Source organism: Exophiala oligosperma (assembly GCF_000835515.1).
Source record: "Exophiala oligosperma strain CBS 72588 unplaced genomic scaffold supercont1.14, whole genome shotgun sequence".
Lineage (NCBI taxonomy): Eukaryota > Fungi > Ascomycota > Eurotiomycetes > Chaetothyriales > Herpotrichiellaceae > Exophiala > Exophiala oligosperma.
Window position 1 is genome coordinate 297049 of NW_015622831.1, and position 18031 is coordinate 315079.

Sequence of the window (18031 nt, forward strand, 5' to 3'; positions counted from 1 at the left end):
CCGAGGAGGAGCTTGAGCTTGCGCCGGAGGAGCTCGTCGAAGAAGAACTGGCCGAAGAGCTTGAGCTTGAACCGGACGAACTTGCAGATGAAGAGCTGGCCGACGAAGAGCTTGCACTTGAACTTGCGGAAGACGAACTGGCCGACGATGAGCTTGCACTTGAACTTGCGGAAGACGAGCTGGCCGACGATGAGCTTGCACTTGAACTTGCGGAAGACGAACTGGCCGAAGATGAGCTTGCACTTGTCGAGCTCGCTGAAGAAGAGCTGGCGCTGGATGAGCTCGCCGAAGAGGAACTTGTGGAAGAGGAACTCGCGCTCGAGGAGGAGGCCGACGATGAGCTTGCACTTGACGAGCTCGCTGAGGAAGAGCTGGCACTGGATGAGCTGGCTCCGGAGCTGGTCGCCGTGGTAGTGGTGCCCCAGCCGCCTCTGGAGGTGCTCGTCGTCGAAGTCTTGACCGATGTGGTGGTGGAGGACGAAGTGGATGGGTTCCAGTCTTCCCAGGCTTTGTCGCCGCCGTCAGAGGGACCCCAGTTGTCGTGTCCAGACGGCAGTGGCCACCAACCATTTCCGTGCCCGGGGTCGCCTTTGTGAGGGCCGGTCGGGACGGAGGGGATAGTCACGGTGACGGTACTCGGGGCGGGTCGAGTGAAGGGGGGGATTTCGATGATGAACACCTTGGTGACGTAGACGTTGAAGTTGAAAACGCCGGGGCCAGAGTAGGAGCGGGTGACGAAGGCGTCCCACGACCTGCCGGGGATGACCTGGACGCCGCCGGGGTGGACCGAGACCCGTGGGCGACCGCCGTCGACGGTGACGGTGACGGTCTTGGGTGGTGCGGTGACGGTGACGGGAGGGGCGACCTGGGGGAAAGTCCAGGTGTAGACGCCGGCGTGGGGGATCTTTCCCGAGCTCGAGCACCGCCCGCTGGCGGTCACGGGCTTGGGGGGCTGGGCGATCAGGGTTTCGAACCACTCGACGCACTTTGCGTACGGCTTGCCGGAGAGTTCGGTGCCGATGCGACATTCGGTGACCTCGAGGAGCTGAGATTTGGTGCCGTCCGCGTTCACGCATTTCTTGCACAGGCCACTTCCTTCCCAGCCTGGGATGGGAAGGGGTCCAACGGCGTTGTACGGGGCGACGGCTCTCCGGGTGACGGTCTCGTAGAGTGTGACTTGTTCGTAGGTGGTAGGGTCCTTGTTGAACCAATCGATCCAGGCGAACTTGTTGGCGACCGGAGCGGACGTGATGTGGGTCAGGGTCTCGAGGTGCTCGGACACCTTGAGCGGCTGGGCCACGGCGGTCACGGTGGCCTTTTGGGTCGTGGTGCCGTTCCAGGCGCAGGGGACGACGGTCGAGACGTAAGGGTAGGTGACGAGCGGATAGCTGGTCGAGCATTTGCCCTTGACACAGGCGGTCGTGGGCGCACAAGTCGAAACCGGTTGATACTGCGAGGTGACGGTGATGGGAGCCCAGCTGTGCCCTGTTGCACTCGGGCACGGCTCGATCGTGGTCAGAGGACTTGCGACGACTCCGCCGAGGAGGGTCACCGAGGCCGCGATGGCCGACAATCCCAAAGACTTCATGGTCGATAGCAACCGTCTTCAGGTCGAGGGGATATGAAGAGATGTTTGTGGAGGATGCGAGATGAAGAAGAAGATCCCCTTGAACCTTGGAACTGAAGCCATGCTTTATACACCTCGCCACATCACACACCCATCCCCCTTCTCGACTCCGCGGATGCGGCGGTCAAATTGAGCCCTCCGTTTTTGGAAGGCTAAGAGTCTGTGCCGTATGCTGTAGGACATGGTCCGACCGTACGGCTTGCTTGTAGTATGCGTAGTGTGGTGGTCGACACATCTCAGTAAAATCATGGCCCTCACACGGACGACAAAGGCACTCCCCATACCCAGCGAGACTGAGGGAACGAGCGTCCTCGGTTGTCCAAATTTGTTGTATGGCCTCGCCCAGTCAGTCTGTCAGTGTATGCCACGTACACGTTCTTGATATCCACAGATGCTCGAACGAGGAAAGGAGCCATGGGAAGGCAATCTCAAACAGTCCGTGAGAGACATGTCCTCAGGAGGCAAGTTTGTCAAGGAGAGGGAGTGTTGACACACTCCCTCTCCCCGTCCTCCCTCCTCACGGCCCTCATTTCAACATGACACCCCGTCGAGACGTTGTGAGAACCCGGGTAGAGGTCAAGCTCCCCACTGCGTGGCATTCCCGCATCCGGGTCTGACAGTGTCAAGTATCAACCGTTGTAAGATCTCTCAATGACAATGGAATCGACAAAATGATATGGCCACAGCCGTGGCAAGTGGTTGTAAGTCTCCACGAGAGATGAAAGATGTAAAACACCAGCAAGGCAAGTTGTTGTCTGTTTTCAATCTGGGCTGTGGCTGGGGATTGTCGTTTCGACCGGTTCAGAGGCCATACTGAACGGCTTGTCGATGAAATTCGTCGAATTTCAAACCCTCCTGTCAATTTCCCAGTACCGGCAAGGCTCCCAGTCTGTAAGGGGTGCAGCAGGAACCAGGAGCCCGCTAGAAGTAGCGGCGTGCCGAACCCGACAAGGGAGACTGAAGACAGAGATAGACAACGGCGGGCAAGGCCAAGTGGGGTCCATCAGTACGTATATCGAGCAACCAGGGAGTTTTGATAGGAGTGAGGTTTTTGGGTCAAATCTGGCTGTTAGAGTGCCCCGGGAAGGACGGTATACCAGGGAGGGGCTTACTCATGGCACTAAGAACCCATGATTGATAGAACATTCCCACGGGCCAGCGAGTAGAAGAGCTGCAGGGGTGGCCATCATCAGGGTTTGACCCAACAGTGAAGAACGTGCTTGACAGATAGCTCCAAGTACTGTACGTTCATTTCCTCGGCAGGCTACCCGAGTTCTGTATGAAGTGAGGCCAAGCATGTGCTTGACACTTCCCATCGCTACTCGTTCGCTCTTAGTTGGTCTTTGGGACGGTGATAATGCTGGTGGATTGGTCCACAAACGGGACCCTCGAGAAGGAAAGGGGTGCCGGAGCCTATCTGAACCCTATTAATCACAGCAGGGCCCTTGATGCTCGTATCTTGTTGACGGATTGACACGTTGATTATTTTCTTCAGCCTGACTTCTCACCGGTGCCCCTCAGGGACAGCTCGTTGAAGAAACGGGTCATTCCTGGGAAGCTCTCGTGATGGCCGAGGCGTAAGCCACAGCCGACACTGACGCGGCATTTCAGCTGAAGAAGAGGACATTCGCGGGGGATTGGCCGTCTGCGTTCAGTTTTGGCGAAGGGTTCACTTTCGACGATGCCCATCCGTGATCATCAAGATCAAAGGGTAGGGCCGTTTCAATGGTGTCCGATCGGGCAATCTATCTTCCCTGTAGCCCACGTGAAGTCGAACTGGGATGTACAACACGAAGGTTATCGGTGAGAACGAGTCCTCTCCGCAGTCGGCGGTTCGGCGCAGAGAGTACGTAAAGGTGGTAAGGGTGCCCAACCTTGAGGGGACATGTAATTATAGTTTCCAGCTCGCCAGGTATCAGCTTTGGCCACTCGCTAACCCGATTTTCCAGTAGATCACAGATGTCGCTCGTTTGGAATTAGCCAGGTGAGATAAAAGTGGAGAGCTTGAGGTCTTGGCGCGAGGATCTGGTGCGCGTAGTTGGTCCGCAGAAAACACAGTTGAGACGACAAAGACCTCGCTTGCCCAGCTATCTTTGCTTGTTCTCGTGTCTTCTTTCTGGGTGAAGAGCGTGGATGTATGCATGCCCTGCCTGTCTAGCCTTTTTCTCAAGTGCAGAAACAACCCCTTTTCCAGCTTGAATCCCTACAAGAGCTGAGAACTGCCGGGACTTTTCCCGTGACCCCATTGGATTCTGGAAGCGAGGTCGTTTGCCGGTGTCAGGAGGGTCCGACGCCCCGGCGAGTTCCATTAGTGTACGAGATACGCCGTATGGATACGCTGTACGGATACTTTGAAAAGTTTTTGCCACATTTTACTCCGGTCAAGGTTATTAGTGGCAGCCACCCCTCCGGGACGGGACCCTCTTGTACGTAGATCTGTTGCCCGTGCATCACTTTTTGCGCAATAACAGCAAGGATCATCGCTAGTGGTTCGCGTCCGGGATTGATGTCGAAAGGCTGGTTCACTAGCCTGTATTCAGACTAGATTCTATCAACGTCTTTCTCTTGGAAACCGCCACCAAGAGTCTCCTTCACTAAAAGGCATAGGCGAACCCCATAGCAGCACGGGGGTTTTGAATGAGGTGGCTTTCACCAGAAGACCTTCTTGAAGAGGAACACATGCGCTATGTCCACCACCCAATTTCACGAGCGGAAACAGCGCAGTAGATGATTGATCAGGTCGGCATCAATTACCTGCGGTTGGACACAAATTGCTCAACCGTTTGAGGGCCACGAGTTGTACCCTGCATCAAGACCCTTTGGCAATGAGAAAAGCAAAAGACAAACACAATGCCCTTGTCCTTAAGCTTTCTCAGTTTATGACTTCCTTATTCGGCCAAGGTCATCATTCAGGTGGATCATAGACTTTCAATACCCCCCTGCTCAGCAGCACGATGCTCGTCACACAGAATCCTAGGGTATTTCTTACCGACGACCTCAGCGCCAAGTATTCGACGGGGACATTTCAGCAGCACAGCGCTGAGGTCGTCGGTAAGGATAATCTGAGGTCTTTTGTGTGGTGAAATTGGCCTGTCGTTTCGAACAAGGGTATGGGAGTCAAATATTCAAGGGATTGATGAGTCTCTACACAGACACGGTCGTGCTACATACGGTCTCGCTTGTTATTACCCACGATTGTGCTCTTCATCCTCGTTCGTAATGACAACCTCTGGTCCAAACACTGGCCATGAGTTTTCGAGGCTGTTGTGCATTTGTTGAGTCATCAGATGCCATTCTTCGTAATAAAAGTGTCCATATCAATGACGAGCGTCTCAGCGAGACGAAGACTTGTGTATCAGCCTTTGAATGCTAAGCTTGATTTGGAGGACGCTCAAGGTAGCGACGAGTAATGCTCGCTGTGAGAGAAAACAAGTTACGACCTTGAGTTCATAATGGACGACACGAAGCATTGGGGCATCTTTCATGGCAAGAGCAAGTTGATTTTGTGTGTTTGCTGGAAGAGTCTCGTTGTTGTGCATACAAAATTGGCACACTGGATATTGTAAAAGTAAAAAATGGAAAAGATCAGGTTTCCATAAGAAGCTCCAAAAGACGTTTCGCTATGAAAAGGTAGTTTCGATCTGATAGAAGCCAATCAAGATCGCTAGAGATGAGAGCATGTAGAAAAGAGGCTTCCCAAGTGAAAATAATATAAATATAATTTTGCCAGATTGACGACACGACCAACTAGCTTCTCGCTGGCCCGGTCAGAGAACAAAATGTAGCCTTTCAGCTTCCTCGGACCCAGAACTGTAGCTTGTACATAGTAAGGAGTGATCGAGACCAGGGACTGTGTCTTTGACGAAGCGATTCCCATCGACTTTGAAGACGTACACTCCTGATAAACAAAAATCATATTTAAGTGTGAAGTGGTGCTGAACCGTTCTAGACCTGAAGCGGTAATTTTGGTATTCAGCGGCGACCATACACCTGTCCTTGGTACCCGATTGAGACCGTGGTCTGCCGCTTGCCTCGGGAACGAGGTGATCTAAGTCAGCTTCGGCTAAGCCTTAGCTGAAGATACTGGGATTCGGAAACGGAAATGGACCATAGAGAGGTCATGATTCACCGCTGAGTCAAGTGGTAGACTGGTGATATCGAGAGACAACAAGAATCCTTCACTCCACAAACAAATCTAAAATCTTGGTTAGCCCGCCCGCAGCGGCCAGATCCAACGGCGTGCGCTGCAGGTGATCCTCAAGCCTGGGGTCCAACCCTGCTTCAAGCAGGAGCTTGAACTTGGCGGCCTCGAAGATTCCCCCAGAGTCCTCCTCTGAACAAATGCACCTGTTGTAACAAACCCCCTGCTGGAGGTCCCGACACAGGCTCTTCGATCCCTTGGCGATGGTGTGCAGCAACCCCTGGCCATCATTGTCCCGGTGTGTGATGTCCGCGCCGGCGGCGAGGTATAGTTGCAAGGTCTCGTTGGCGAACTCGCCTTCCACGGCGAGAAATATGGGAGTTGCACCGGCCTTGTTTGCGCCATTGATGTCGACGCCCGCCTGCAGCCAGCGTGTGATGAATGGCGCCGGATCTTCAGAGCTCCAATCGCGGCTTTGGCGGAAAGGATGTCGGCTCGCGAAACGCGCGGTGTGATGAAGGGCACTGTTTCTGCCTGGATCCGAGGCCAATATGTCTGCTCCCGCTTCGACGAGCACAGCAGCTTGGGCAAATCTGCCGTTCTTGAGAGCCGCGTGTAGTGGCGTCCATCCTTCGTTGTCTGACACCGAGGGAGAACATCCAGCGGCAAGGAGCGCCTCCGTGACCCTCTTCGACTCTTCTGCCGATTCTGTCCTGGAGTTTGTCTTCTCCAGGAGGAGGTGGAGAGCGTTCTTGCCAGACTGATCAATGATGGCGGCATTCGCTCCCACTTTGAGCAGTTCTAGCGCAGCATGGTCGAAGCCGCAGTGTGGACTCCCTTGACTATGATTGCTGGCACACGCGACAAGTAGAGGGCTCTGACCTTTATTGTTTAGGCACTCAATACTCGCCCCAGCTTTAATTATGCAACCCAGAAGACCGTTGCGCTCGGCAAGCCAGTGCATCAACGCGCAACCATCGTCGGCCTTCTCATTGACGTCAGCGCCAGCAAGCACCAATAGATTGAGGATCTTCGTCGCTTTATTTGCGTCGTTTGCGTTGAAAATACTGCTACTTTCACAGCAAGTGGCCAGAATCGACACATAATGATGATATTGTTCATACTCGATCTCAGACTCAGGGTCGAAGTCCACTTTTGCGCCCTTCTCGAGGAGCAATGTGACCATTTCAATATTTCGATACTGGACAGCAGCGTGAAGCGGAGTTCTGCTGCCCTGGTTCAGGTCAACCCCGTGATCAAGCAGCGTCTGGACCATGGCCATATCGCCTCCTTCTCATGCTTCCAGAAGCCACCGCGTTGCATCGCGATCTGAAGGCAGTCTTGTTCGAATCCGTTATCTATACTGATGTCTCCTCCAACCGACACCAAGTACTCGAGAGCTTCGACACACCAGTAATAGTTGGAGGTTGCGAGATGGTGAAGAGCTGTGGGTCCCGGCGTTGAACTGGAATCGTAATGTTGGTCTGGCGGATGTTCGGCCCTTGTGTTGACATCTAACCCATATTCGACAAGGAGCTTCAGCACGTCGAGGTTATTGGTCTCGCACCTGACTGCATAGTGCAAGAGCGTTTGATTGTACTGTCCGACCTTGTCCAGAGAATCGTTCGAAAGATACCTGCTCATCATCCGGTCCCAACCCGAAAGTGCCATAATATGGAGAGGGGGCCCGCAGCTGATTGAATAATCCGGATTCTCAGGGCAACTGAACAGCAATTCAGGGTTCAAGCAGAGCAAGGAGTTCGTCGTAATATGATCCCATCTTCTGGAGGCATCGCATAACAGCTCTGTGAGTCGTCTGATATCTCTACCTTGGATCATGGCTTCGATGCTCTCAGCGGGAACCTGATACTTAGTCCCGAGCCTCCATAAGACAGTCTCATTGATGTCTTGGGGATGGTGTGACCTATTAATGCCAGTGAGACCGACGGGCTTTGCCTGTGCAAACTTCTCGTCGATTTGCTCGCAAGCCAACTGAATGGGAATATCCTCTAGTGTCATGCCTTTGTAGCCCTTGTCATCAGCGCCCGCCCCTGCTGCCAACAACTCGAGGATTATATCGTGATTCTGGCGAGTCTCTAGCGGTGCGAGGCCCGAATAGTCGTCACTGGCATAAGTTGCCGCCACATGAAGCGGAGTCTGCCCTTCACCGTCCTCAATAGAATGACTTGCACCCGCCCTAAGCAGACTACGAACAGAGGCAAGTCTTCCAGCACACGCAGCGTAATGCAGAGCAGTTTTCCCCAGAGAATCTTGATGATCCAGTTTCTGACTGCTTCTCATGGCCTTCGCCAAGATCTCAACCGAACTACATTGTCTCGCCTCTGCCGCAAGGTGAAGCGGTGTCTTGAGATCGTTGTTTATTGATGTCGGATCGGCCCCAGCCTCGAGGAGGGGTGAGACGTGATATTCCCCAATACGACCTGAAGTGCCACTAACGAAGGCAGCAGCGTGGAGCGCCGTATTTCCATTCTTGTCCTTATCCTCAATATCGAAGCCAAGTTTCAGAAATGCGTGTATTGGCAGATTCTTTCCAACCATGTTGGGCGTGCATTGTCCATTCGCCCAGACGCGGTCAACATTCGATGCGCAGAGGTGCAAGCATGTCCGGCCATCGGTATTTCTGTGAAACGGAGAGGCACCAGATGAGAGCAAGATATCGATGGCTTCGAGACGATAACCATTTTCTTGTTTGTGTAGTGGCAAAGGCGATGTATTCCAATCCGCTTTGGCCAGCTCTATCAGTGCTGTGTTCCCTTGAAGGTCAATTGCAGAAGGGTCCAGACCAAGGGCCAGAAATCGTCTGAGCATGGAGACTTTTTCCCTGCAATTGTGAAATTGATTGACATCTGGAAATATTCCTGGCACGGACCCAACCGACGCGTGCAGAAGAGATCTTCCCCTGAAATCGTGTATATTAATATCGGCTCCAGCATCCAGGAGCATAGAAAGTTTTTGGGGCTCGCCGCGAAGGGTGCTGAGGAATAGGGCGGTCTCTCCGTTGTTGTCTTGAGCATTGATGTCGATCCGTCTCTCTTTCAACAGTCTCATCACGGCCGGACTTCCCAAAAGGGGACCATCTTTATTGATTTCATGCAGTATTCCCTTGCCTTGATTATTTTTGGTGTTTGGATCAGCTCCGCTCTCCAGAAGAAGGTCGAAGACTGGATTATAGCATTCTCTCAAGCTCAGCATTAATGCCGAGTTGCCTTCCCTATCTTGTAAATTGACATCAGCTCCCGACTCGATTAGTGCCTTGACAACTTGAGTGTGATCCACATAAAGCTCACTCAGGAACGCGAGAAGCGGAGTTTTACCGTCCTTCCGCCGAGCATTGGGGTCTGCGCCGGCTCCAACAAGGACTGGGATATCATGAGGTGCTGAATTGTGTAGAGGCTCGTTTCCCATATTGTCGGACGCAGACGGGTTTGCTCCATGCTGGAGCAATAGACAGGTCATTTGAGACTGTCCGAAGGCCGCAGAGGCTTTATGGAGCGGCGTCTTGCCAGTCGAATCACGAATGTTAACATCGATCCCCGCCTTGAGCAACTCCAAGGCGATCTGCACTATGTCCTCTGTGTGAGCAAGATTTGAGTCGTTGGATGTCTGTCTGTCCGCACACGCGTGTAGGAGAGATATCTCCGGTTGTAGGTCTTTGCTCCAGGTGCGTTTGGCCCTGAACATGAGTCCATAATCGGCACCATGGCCCAAAAGAACCCTCACGACTGCTGCAGATCCACAGCTAGCAGCTTTGTAAAGGGGTGTATGTCCATGCTTATTCTTACTGTCAACAGGTATTCGTCCCCTGTCGAGTAGAATAGCGGCGATCTCAGCACGTCCGTATTTGGCGGCCCAATGAAGGGGAGTGGGATCGACACCGGTTTGCTTTAGGTCGTCGGGACTCATATAGTCTAGCAGTGCCTGAACAACCCGAGTTTCACCTTTCTGAATAGCCAAACGAAGAGATTGTTTGTCCTTGATTTTTTTGTATGAGCAACACCATGAGCCAGGCCGATCACACTTCGTAACCGGAGCTACAGGATCAATCGCTGCATTTAGAAGTAGTCTTACCGTCGAAACATGCCCACATTGGGCTGCATAATCTAAAGCGGTAAGGCGAGAACTGCTATGAGCCTTGGGGTCACAGTGCTTCAACAAAAGCGCGACTGTGGCTGTATGACCCATTTCTGCAGCGTATGACAAACAGCTCCGGTTTTCAGTAGTCTCAACCGAGGCTGCAGATTCATCCATTCCCAGGAGGTGCTCCGCGTACGAGGTAAGCCCGAAGATGGCAGCAACGTGTAAAGCTTTGAAGTTTTGAGGAGCCCGACTCCACCCATGGCGGGCCAGCCAGAAGAAGTTCAGCCAGTTTCGGAGTAGTTGTTGTTTGATGAGCAGGAAAGAGTCAAGCGCTGCGAAAAGCTCATTGTCGCGTTTCCCATATACATGGACGTGCGTCGCCCAATTGTTTGCCGCATAGTCCAGGAATGGGAAATCTCTGGATCTCTCTCTGCACTCATTTTTCCACCGGATCTCATCTCCTGCGAAACGCGAATCATTGTCCTCCAGATCGTGGTAGTCTGACTCCTCGTCCCAAGGAGTGAGGAACCAGCTGAACGACAGATACCGGAGACATACTGTGGAAATGACATAGTGTGCGTGATCCTGGGCAATAACAGGATACGTCAAATCCGCTCCCGGATCATCCGCCGCGCGCCTCTGGTCGGTGAGATATTCTGTTAGAGAATAGTGGATGACTTGTACAGTTTCGTCGGGGAGAACCTCCAACAACGGTCCACAAGAGCGTCGAACTTCGGCTTTGGCTTCGGCTTGAGAAGACTGTACAGCTGATTCACCCTTTGGGATGTTCAGCACGTTGGCTAGTTCTATTAGTCGAAGAGGCCGCGTTGCGTGAGTAACCCAGCGAAGAATTGTCAGCTGTTGTTCCAACGATGTTCCAGTCCTCAGCCGGTGCTCGTTTAGAATGGACGCATACATATTTTCAACTCCTTTTGGTAAATCAGATAATGAGGACTTCAGGTATTCCCTTCCCAACTCGTGACTCTTCACCAACAATTCATCGATTGCAAGCCTCGCGTAAAGAAAGAGCCCATTGCTAAGTCTGCAGATCATGTCACCTAACTGTCGTCGACCCTCTTCGTCTAAATCGAAGAAGTCGAACGAGTGAAGACGGGATCTCACGAACGTGGCTATATCCCCTTCCGTATTCTGACGACTAAGCTTGACCTTTGTGTATGTGCCTTTTGTGAGAACCTGTTCAGCTGCAGCAAGCTGCCGGGTGGCTACCAAGGTTTTCACGGCCGAGGGCTTGATGTGAGCAAGCTCGATGATCCTCGCATAAAACCCTTCATTGCCTGACGCCAGTTCATCTAGACCATCGATGATACAGTAGACTCTGTTCATGCCGGATATAGTGGAAATGAAGATCTGCCACAAAGAATCAAATGTCAACGTGGAAATACTTGGATGATGTGTCATCTCCGTCGTCAGCTGTCCTGTAAGAGAAAGTGAGTATGAAAGTAGTTGGCTCAGCCAATCGCGAATCAGAGAAGCAGGGCTCTTGTTGCAATCGATGGTTCTGCGGATGAAGAAGTACAGGACTGGGGTGACATTATCCACGAGCTGTTCGATTACGCTCGAGGTCACGACGGACTTGCCACTCCCTGGGATGCCTTCAAGCCAAAGAAGACTTTTTACCGGAGAACTGTACCAATCTTGAAAAGCTTGCCTCTCTTGTAGCCATTGACAGGTGCCAGCTGTGCGCGTTGCAAGATGCTTTTTGAGATCACAAGAATCTGAGCTGTAATCCGATGGACAAAGCCATGCCCGCAGTTTGTCAATTGTCTCCGTCGAGACTTCTCTGAATGTCAGCGGAAGACTGCACAGCATGCAAGATCTGGTAGAACTCGCCTGTGCTTTCTCCAGCGTTCTGATTCCCGATGAGAACGTAGTCATCGGACAGCTCATCTTCGACACAGTGGCTAGCCATAATGGGGAATGAGATGATCAACCTTTTTCTCTACCCTTTACAAAGAGGGTATTGAATATAGCTACATGCACTCGGAAGCAAATTAGGAGCATGAATATTCATGTGTTTTCCATGTGGCCCCCGAATTGTAATGCACAGGGGGCAGGAAGCGGGTATGTCTCCAGCCGATCAAAGGGTGGCCCTAATCCAAATCGTACTCGTAGCTTAGCTTGAAAAGCGACCTTTGGGAGAACTCCTGGCAAGAATAACCAAACACAGAAGAGACCGGAACCGGGCCATTCCGCGCATCTGAAACGTCCGGAACCTGGAACCCGAGGGCCAAAGTATGGATCCCTGCAGGCTCAAGGCTGTGCTCACATGATGCCCGATCCTCCGGGCATCATGGTCGAGCGGTGCCAGTTGCAGAATGCAGGAGGCTTAGGGGGCTCTGTGCGAGCTGGGGAAGATCGACGGCGACGACGCTCTTGTGACCTTGATTGGTATCGAGGAGACTGAGAGCTTTTCTCTCCTGAGTGATTACTCTCACATTGAGAGCATATAGTACTTCTGTGTCGCGACTGCTGGGGAGTGACTGGTTGTGATTGCTCAGAGACCATTGATGTGACAGCTTGAGGTTCTACTGATTTTTGAGGAGAGTGAGAATAAGAACCATGATTTATCAATCGATGGTGACTCCAAGGAGAGCGAGAGCGTGAACGAAATCGATATCTTGAGTCTCTTTTCAAGAAAGAACGTTTCCTCTGATTATCCGTGAATCCTCCGAGGATATATTGTGATTTTGAAGTCTTGAAAAATCCTCGAACCTGAGAAATACTGAATGATTAGCAAACTGAACAACTTTGTACCCAGACCTTGGTGGAAACATACCAGAGAAACAGAATTCACCTTCTTTAGAATCTGGGTCACTATTAAAAGACTAACTAAAGGATTATTTTAAAGAGAAAGGGCGAAGAGAACCTTAGAGCGAGACTATTCACTAACCTAGCCGGACATAAGTAATTATTCTACCTAATATGCGTTAGAATAAACACTAGGATAAGCCATCATAATATAATCGTAAATAACTGTATAATTTGTTTATACTAGTTACTAATGCTCTTAGTCTAGAAGTATAGGTATTACCATGAAATGAAAGGCTCTAGATCGTAAAGTCTTTATTATGAGAACTATTATTAGTGTTATCTTCTATGTAGACTGCGTAATGGGTAGGGTAGGGTAACTTATTAAGAGAGTCTTACCCTACCTATATACCCATTAGGGTTTTTTTAAATTAAGTACCCTACCCATAGGTACTCACGCGGGTTTAGGGTAGGGTTTAGGTAATGCTAAGATACCCTAAAGTCTATAAAAAAGTAAAACATTACTAAAAATAGTAATAATTTATGTAATAATTTAAAATTTCTCTTAAATAGATACCTATTAAGGTTTTAGGTACCTATAAGAAAAGTCTTACCCTATCTATAGATACCTATATATTAAAAAGTTATACTCTACCCTACCCATTAAGGTTAGGTTTTAGGTTTTAGGTTTAGGTTACTCTACCCATTATATAGTCTACTTCTATAGCTTAAGTAGAAGACTTAATTAGATTAATTTACATGGGATTTCTTTTCTTACTAATTATAGGGAGTTAATTTAAGCTTTAGGTTTAGGTCGCTAGTATTAACGAAATAATATAGTAATATATAGTAAGTAGAAGTCTCTTAACTAATTAATAACTATAACTAGGAAAGAGAGCTTTTTACTTTATATCTTATTAGGACTTTATATATATTTAATAGGCTTAATTATCTGATTTAAGGCCCTTTAGAGACGCGAAAGATATTAGTGTTACGAATTAGCCTATAAGTAAACCGCGAATATAGCTATAATAATAATTTATAAAGTAAAGTAATAGATTAAATAAAGGTAGCCTACTAAGAAAGAATAGCTATTATATAATTTAAACTAGTGATCTTAGTGAAATTAGTCTAAATTAGTAACTCTTAATACGTTATACACTAAGAATTACTAAGATAAATTAAGATATATTAAGATATATATATATAATTACTTTATAGCTTTACTATATAGTTAACTTAATTTATAATTATACCTATACATTTTTAGCTATAATTACTTTACTTCTAGTATATTTATTAAGAATAGTTTATAGACTAAATAAAGTAATAATATAATAATAATAAGTCTTTTTATCTAAGTACTTTAATTATAAAACTTAAAGTATAAAGAAGAGAAGTTCCTTTATAGAAAGTATATAATAATTATATAGCTCTCTTAAGTTCTTTTAGTGTTATTATTATGAGTAAATAGAATAGAGAATAAATAATATCTTAAGACTTTACGCTAAGTATACCTACTAAGCACGTAACACTAAGAGAACTTAGGGAAACTATATAACTATTATAGGCTTCTCATATAAGGAACTTCTTTTCCTTATACTTTAAGTTTTTATAACTAAAGTACTTAGATAGAAAGATCTATTTTTATTATATTATTACTCTATTTATTCTATAAGCTATTTTTAATAGTTATATACTTAGTAAGTATACTTAGTATAGAGTTTTAAGATATTATTTATTCTCTATTTTATTTATTTATAATAATATCTCTCTTTTCCTTAGCTTTTTATCCTTAAAAAGTAATGTATATTATTAAGTATTCTTATTTATTTTATATAGATTCTAAATATTTATAATAGAATAGTTAATATAGTTAATATTTATAACTTATAGTTAATATTTATAACTTATAGTTAATATAAAAGTGAGTTAAAGATAGTTAAATTAGATTTAGTGCGTTATTAAACTATATATATTATTAAATTATATAGTACTTTAATATAAATATTAATCTTTAGGAGTTAAGGTAGCTTATATTAATAAGGTTAAATACTATATTATAACTATAAGTAAGATATAAATAGAAGGTTTCTAAGGTAAAAGAAGTAATAAGTAATCTTTTAGGCCATTATAAAGGAGATAAGATTTAGTTTAGTTTAATAGCTAAGCGCGAAATTAGAAGGATAGCGAAATTTGTTAAGGTAATAAATCTATATATATAATAACTTACACATTAATAATAATATTATAAAATCTATATTCTTAATTAATTAATACTTAAATTAAAGAATAGTATAATTTAACTTAGACTCTTATTTAATAATTTTATAACTATAGTACTTAAGTTAAGATATCACTAACTCTAATATATATTAAAGGAGTGACCTAGGAATTTTAAGAAATTCTTTTCGCTATTATAGAAGGGTTAAGAAGTTATATAATAAGTAATAAATAAAATCTATAAAAATATGGCTTCTAGGGGATAAACTTTAGCATTAATATCTAAGGGAAAGCTATATATTAGCTAGGCTTAAATATATATAGTAGTTAGACTTAAATATATACATTCGCTAGGTTCGGACATATATGCTTAAAGAGCGCCCTTAAAAGAACGCTAACTCTACTTAACTCTTATATAGAAAAGATTCGTAGTCTTTCTAACTTCTTAAGCTATAGTTAAGAGCTACTATCTATTTAAAACAGAAAATTTCATGATATAAAGTATCTTATAGTTTCTAAACACTCTTTTTTAGCCATAAACTCTATATAATATAATACTTAAAATTATGTTTATTAGGAATGGCCTATAGAATAGATAAAGTAATAACACAATAAAAATAGGTCTTTCTATCTAGGTACTCTAGTTATAGAACTTAAAGCATAAGGAAGAGAAGTTCCTTGTGCGGGAAGCCTGCAGTAATTATGTAGTTCACCTAAGTTCTCTTAGCGTTACGTGCTTAGTAAAGTACGCTTAGCGTGAAGTTTTAAGATATTATCTATTCTCTGTTCTGTCTACTTCTAACATAATGATTAGTATTAAAAGAAATAAGGTAATTATATAGAGAGAAATATATATTAAACAGATTAAAAGGTAACTATACCGCTTTAAATCTATAATATTTTACGTGCTAAGACTTATAAAGACTATGTTAAAGTATTATTACCTTAACACTCTTTAAAGGCCTCTAGCTACGTAATTATATTATTACGAAGTGCCCTAGTATAACCTAATACACTCTTTAATACCTATATAGTCTGATATCCCCTTAAACCCCTTAATAAATAATAAGTTCTTTAATAATTATCACATTATTAGAAATATAATAAATGCCGAAATCATTCCTAAAGATACTGTGCTTCGCTATTTACTATATATTATCTCACTATAACTAATAATTATAGTACTTATAACCACTAAACTCGTATAAAGTTAAGTATAGGTAATATTAAGAATATAATAATATGGTCTCTCTATTTAAGGAACTTATAATAATAAAATAAAAGACACTATTTCTATTACCTAACTAGTATAGGGATAAAACCTAGGGAGCTAAGAATATATATCCTTAAGTAGCTAAAGGGCTGTAGGGACAATATTAATGGACAGGCATTATATATAGCTAGTGATAAAGAAAGAGAATAGCAGAAATTCATTAAGCATTTTATACTATTATGTGTTATCCCATTTTATATCCATTATAACGAACTAAAACTAAGCCGTTTTGCGCTAATAACTTAATGCTAAAGCTAGTTCATAATCATAATGGGCACCGGCATTATGTTAATTCTGTTGAATTAGTTTCCTTACTTAGCGCGGTAACTATACTAACTATTCATCGTTATTTTCGCCCTTAACGTTATACTATTCCTTCTTTTTACCCTTATTATTTGTGTCCGTGATATCCTATGGCTAAAGACATAAACACTAGTGACTTAACACTTAGTGTAGAGACTATATATTAGCTACGTACTAATAACTATATTAACAATTATGAATATAATGGTTTATATATATATGCCTACTTAGAGAGACTAAATTATCTACATTATATGAGAATATATATCAGAAAATTTCTTATTATGCTCTTTCGTTTAATGGCCGCATTAAATAACTAAATTAGGGGTTTATTCCTTAGGCTCTAAATAACTGACACTATTATATCGTTTCTCTGCGCCCTATTTCTACCATTTATACTAATTACACGATTTAGAGTGAATTTACTTTCTGAATATATAGCGCTTTAGCTATTCATAATTATTATGAGTGTTATTACCTTGGCGTTAATAAGTGAGATAGTGAGCATTATGCCTAAACTAAAGTAAGCGCTTATAATAGTGATAACTAGTTACGTCCTTTTAGGCCTTAGCCTTCTAACCGGATTCTTCATTATAGTGATTTACTTTTAGCGCTTAATAATTTATAAGCTTCCGCTAAGAGAAGTAATTATCTCATGCTTTATGCCATTAAAACTACTCTATATAGGCGACTTTATTATTCTTAAGCTAGGAAGTATGGCGTTAAATATCTTTACACGGACTAATATAATATATCTACTTACTAGTTTACTAGCGTATAACCTTAGTATACTATTATGCTTAGTCTTCTGAGGGTTTACGTTACTATAGCTATTTTTAGTAGGTACTTCGATATACCATTATAAGTGTTTTCTATTTAATATAAACTAGTGAGAATTTACTTTCCTAATTAAAACATTCGCATTATTAAGTAACGCATTAGCGTCTAATATTCTGTTAAAGTTCTTTCGCGTTATTAGGGCAGTAAGATAACTCTAACTTAACTAACCTAGATATAATAAAAGCTAATTTAACGTGATACAGATTTCCTCAGTCTATATATTTTTATTATAGGGTTTTATAAGCATTATAACGTTAAGAGATCTTACTATAAGAGAAACAAGGTTATTTAACCTTTAAGCCTCTCCTAAGGAGGCTAATATTTAATAATGAGAAGTACTAAGCCACAATAAATGCAAGAGTGTATAGAAAATCGCTCACTACCTATTCTTCTCCTAATGTCCTATCTATATAAGACTCTATTAATACTTTATCCTAATACGTTATTACCTAAGATTTAATATAAGCACATAATAGGGATCACTATTAACTTATGCTAAAGAGTTAAGAACGCTTAGGGGAAATAAAGAGTATTTTATTCTGTGTCTAAGATTAAATAAGGTATTAAGAAATATAAAGTCTATAAGCTTTATAGGTTAAACACTATATATTTAGAGATCTATACTCTTATAAACTAATAAAATAAATATAATAGCTATATATATTATTTATATAAATTTCTTAATATTATAATATCACTATCTTTTAAGTTCTCCGCTATCCTTATTTCTAATCTTAAATCTTAGCTTATAATAAGA

The 18031-nt window shown here is 44.5% G+C and overlaps 3 protein-coding genes across 3 annotated transcripts in view; all 3 read right to left on the minus strand.

The window, feature by feature from the left end:
- Window positions 1–2058, minus strand: part of PV06_10624 (uncharacterized protein) — a 7156-nt gene extending 5098 nt beyond the window's left edge. The window contains exon 1 of the mRNA XM_016412191.1: window positions 82–2058. Within this exon, the coding sequence (XP_016257499.1) occupies window positions 82–1588 (1507 nt within the window). The 5' untranslated portion in view covers window positions 1589–2058. The remainder of the gene's footprint in view (window positions 1–81) is intronic.
- Window positions 2059–5805: 3747 nt separating this feature from the next.
- On the minus strand, window positions 5806–6954 carry PV06_10625 (uncharacterized protein; the record flags this gene model as incomplete). Its single annotated transcript, XM_016412192.1, has 2 exons — window positions 5806–6835; window positions 6893–6954. 2 exons carry the CDS (start codon window positions 6952–6954, stop codon window positions 5806–5808), a joined length of 1092 nt encoding a protein of 363 aa, XP_016257500.1.
- Window positions 6955–7007: 53 nt separating this feature from the next.
- On the minus strand, window positions 7008–11774 carry PV06_10626 (uncharacterized protein; the record flags this gene model as incomplete). The annotated part of the gene is made up of 1 exon (XM_016412193.1): window positions 7008–11774. The coding sequence occupies one exon, from the start codon at window positions 11772–11774 to the stop codon at window positions 7008–7010; it is 4767 nt and encodes a 1588-aa protein (XP_016257501.1).
- Window positions 11775–18031: the final 6257 nt, after the last annotated feature.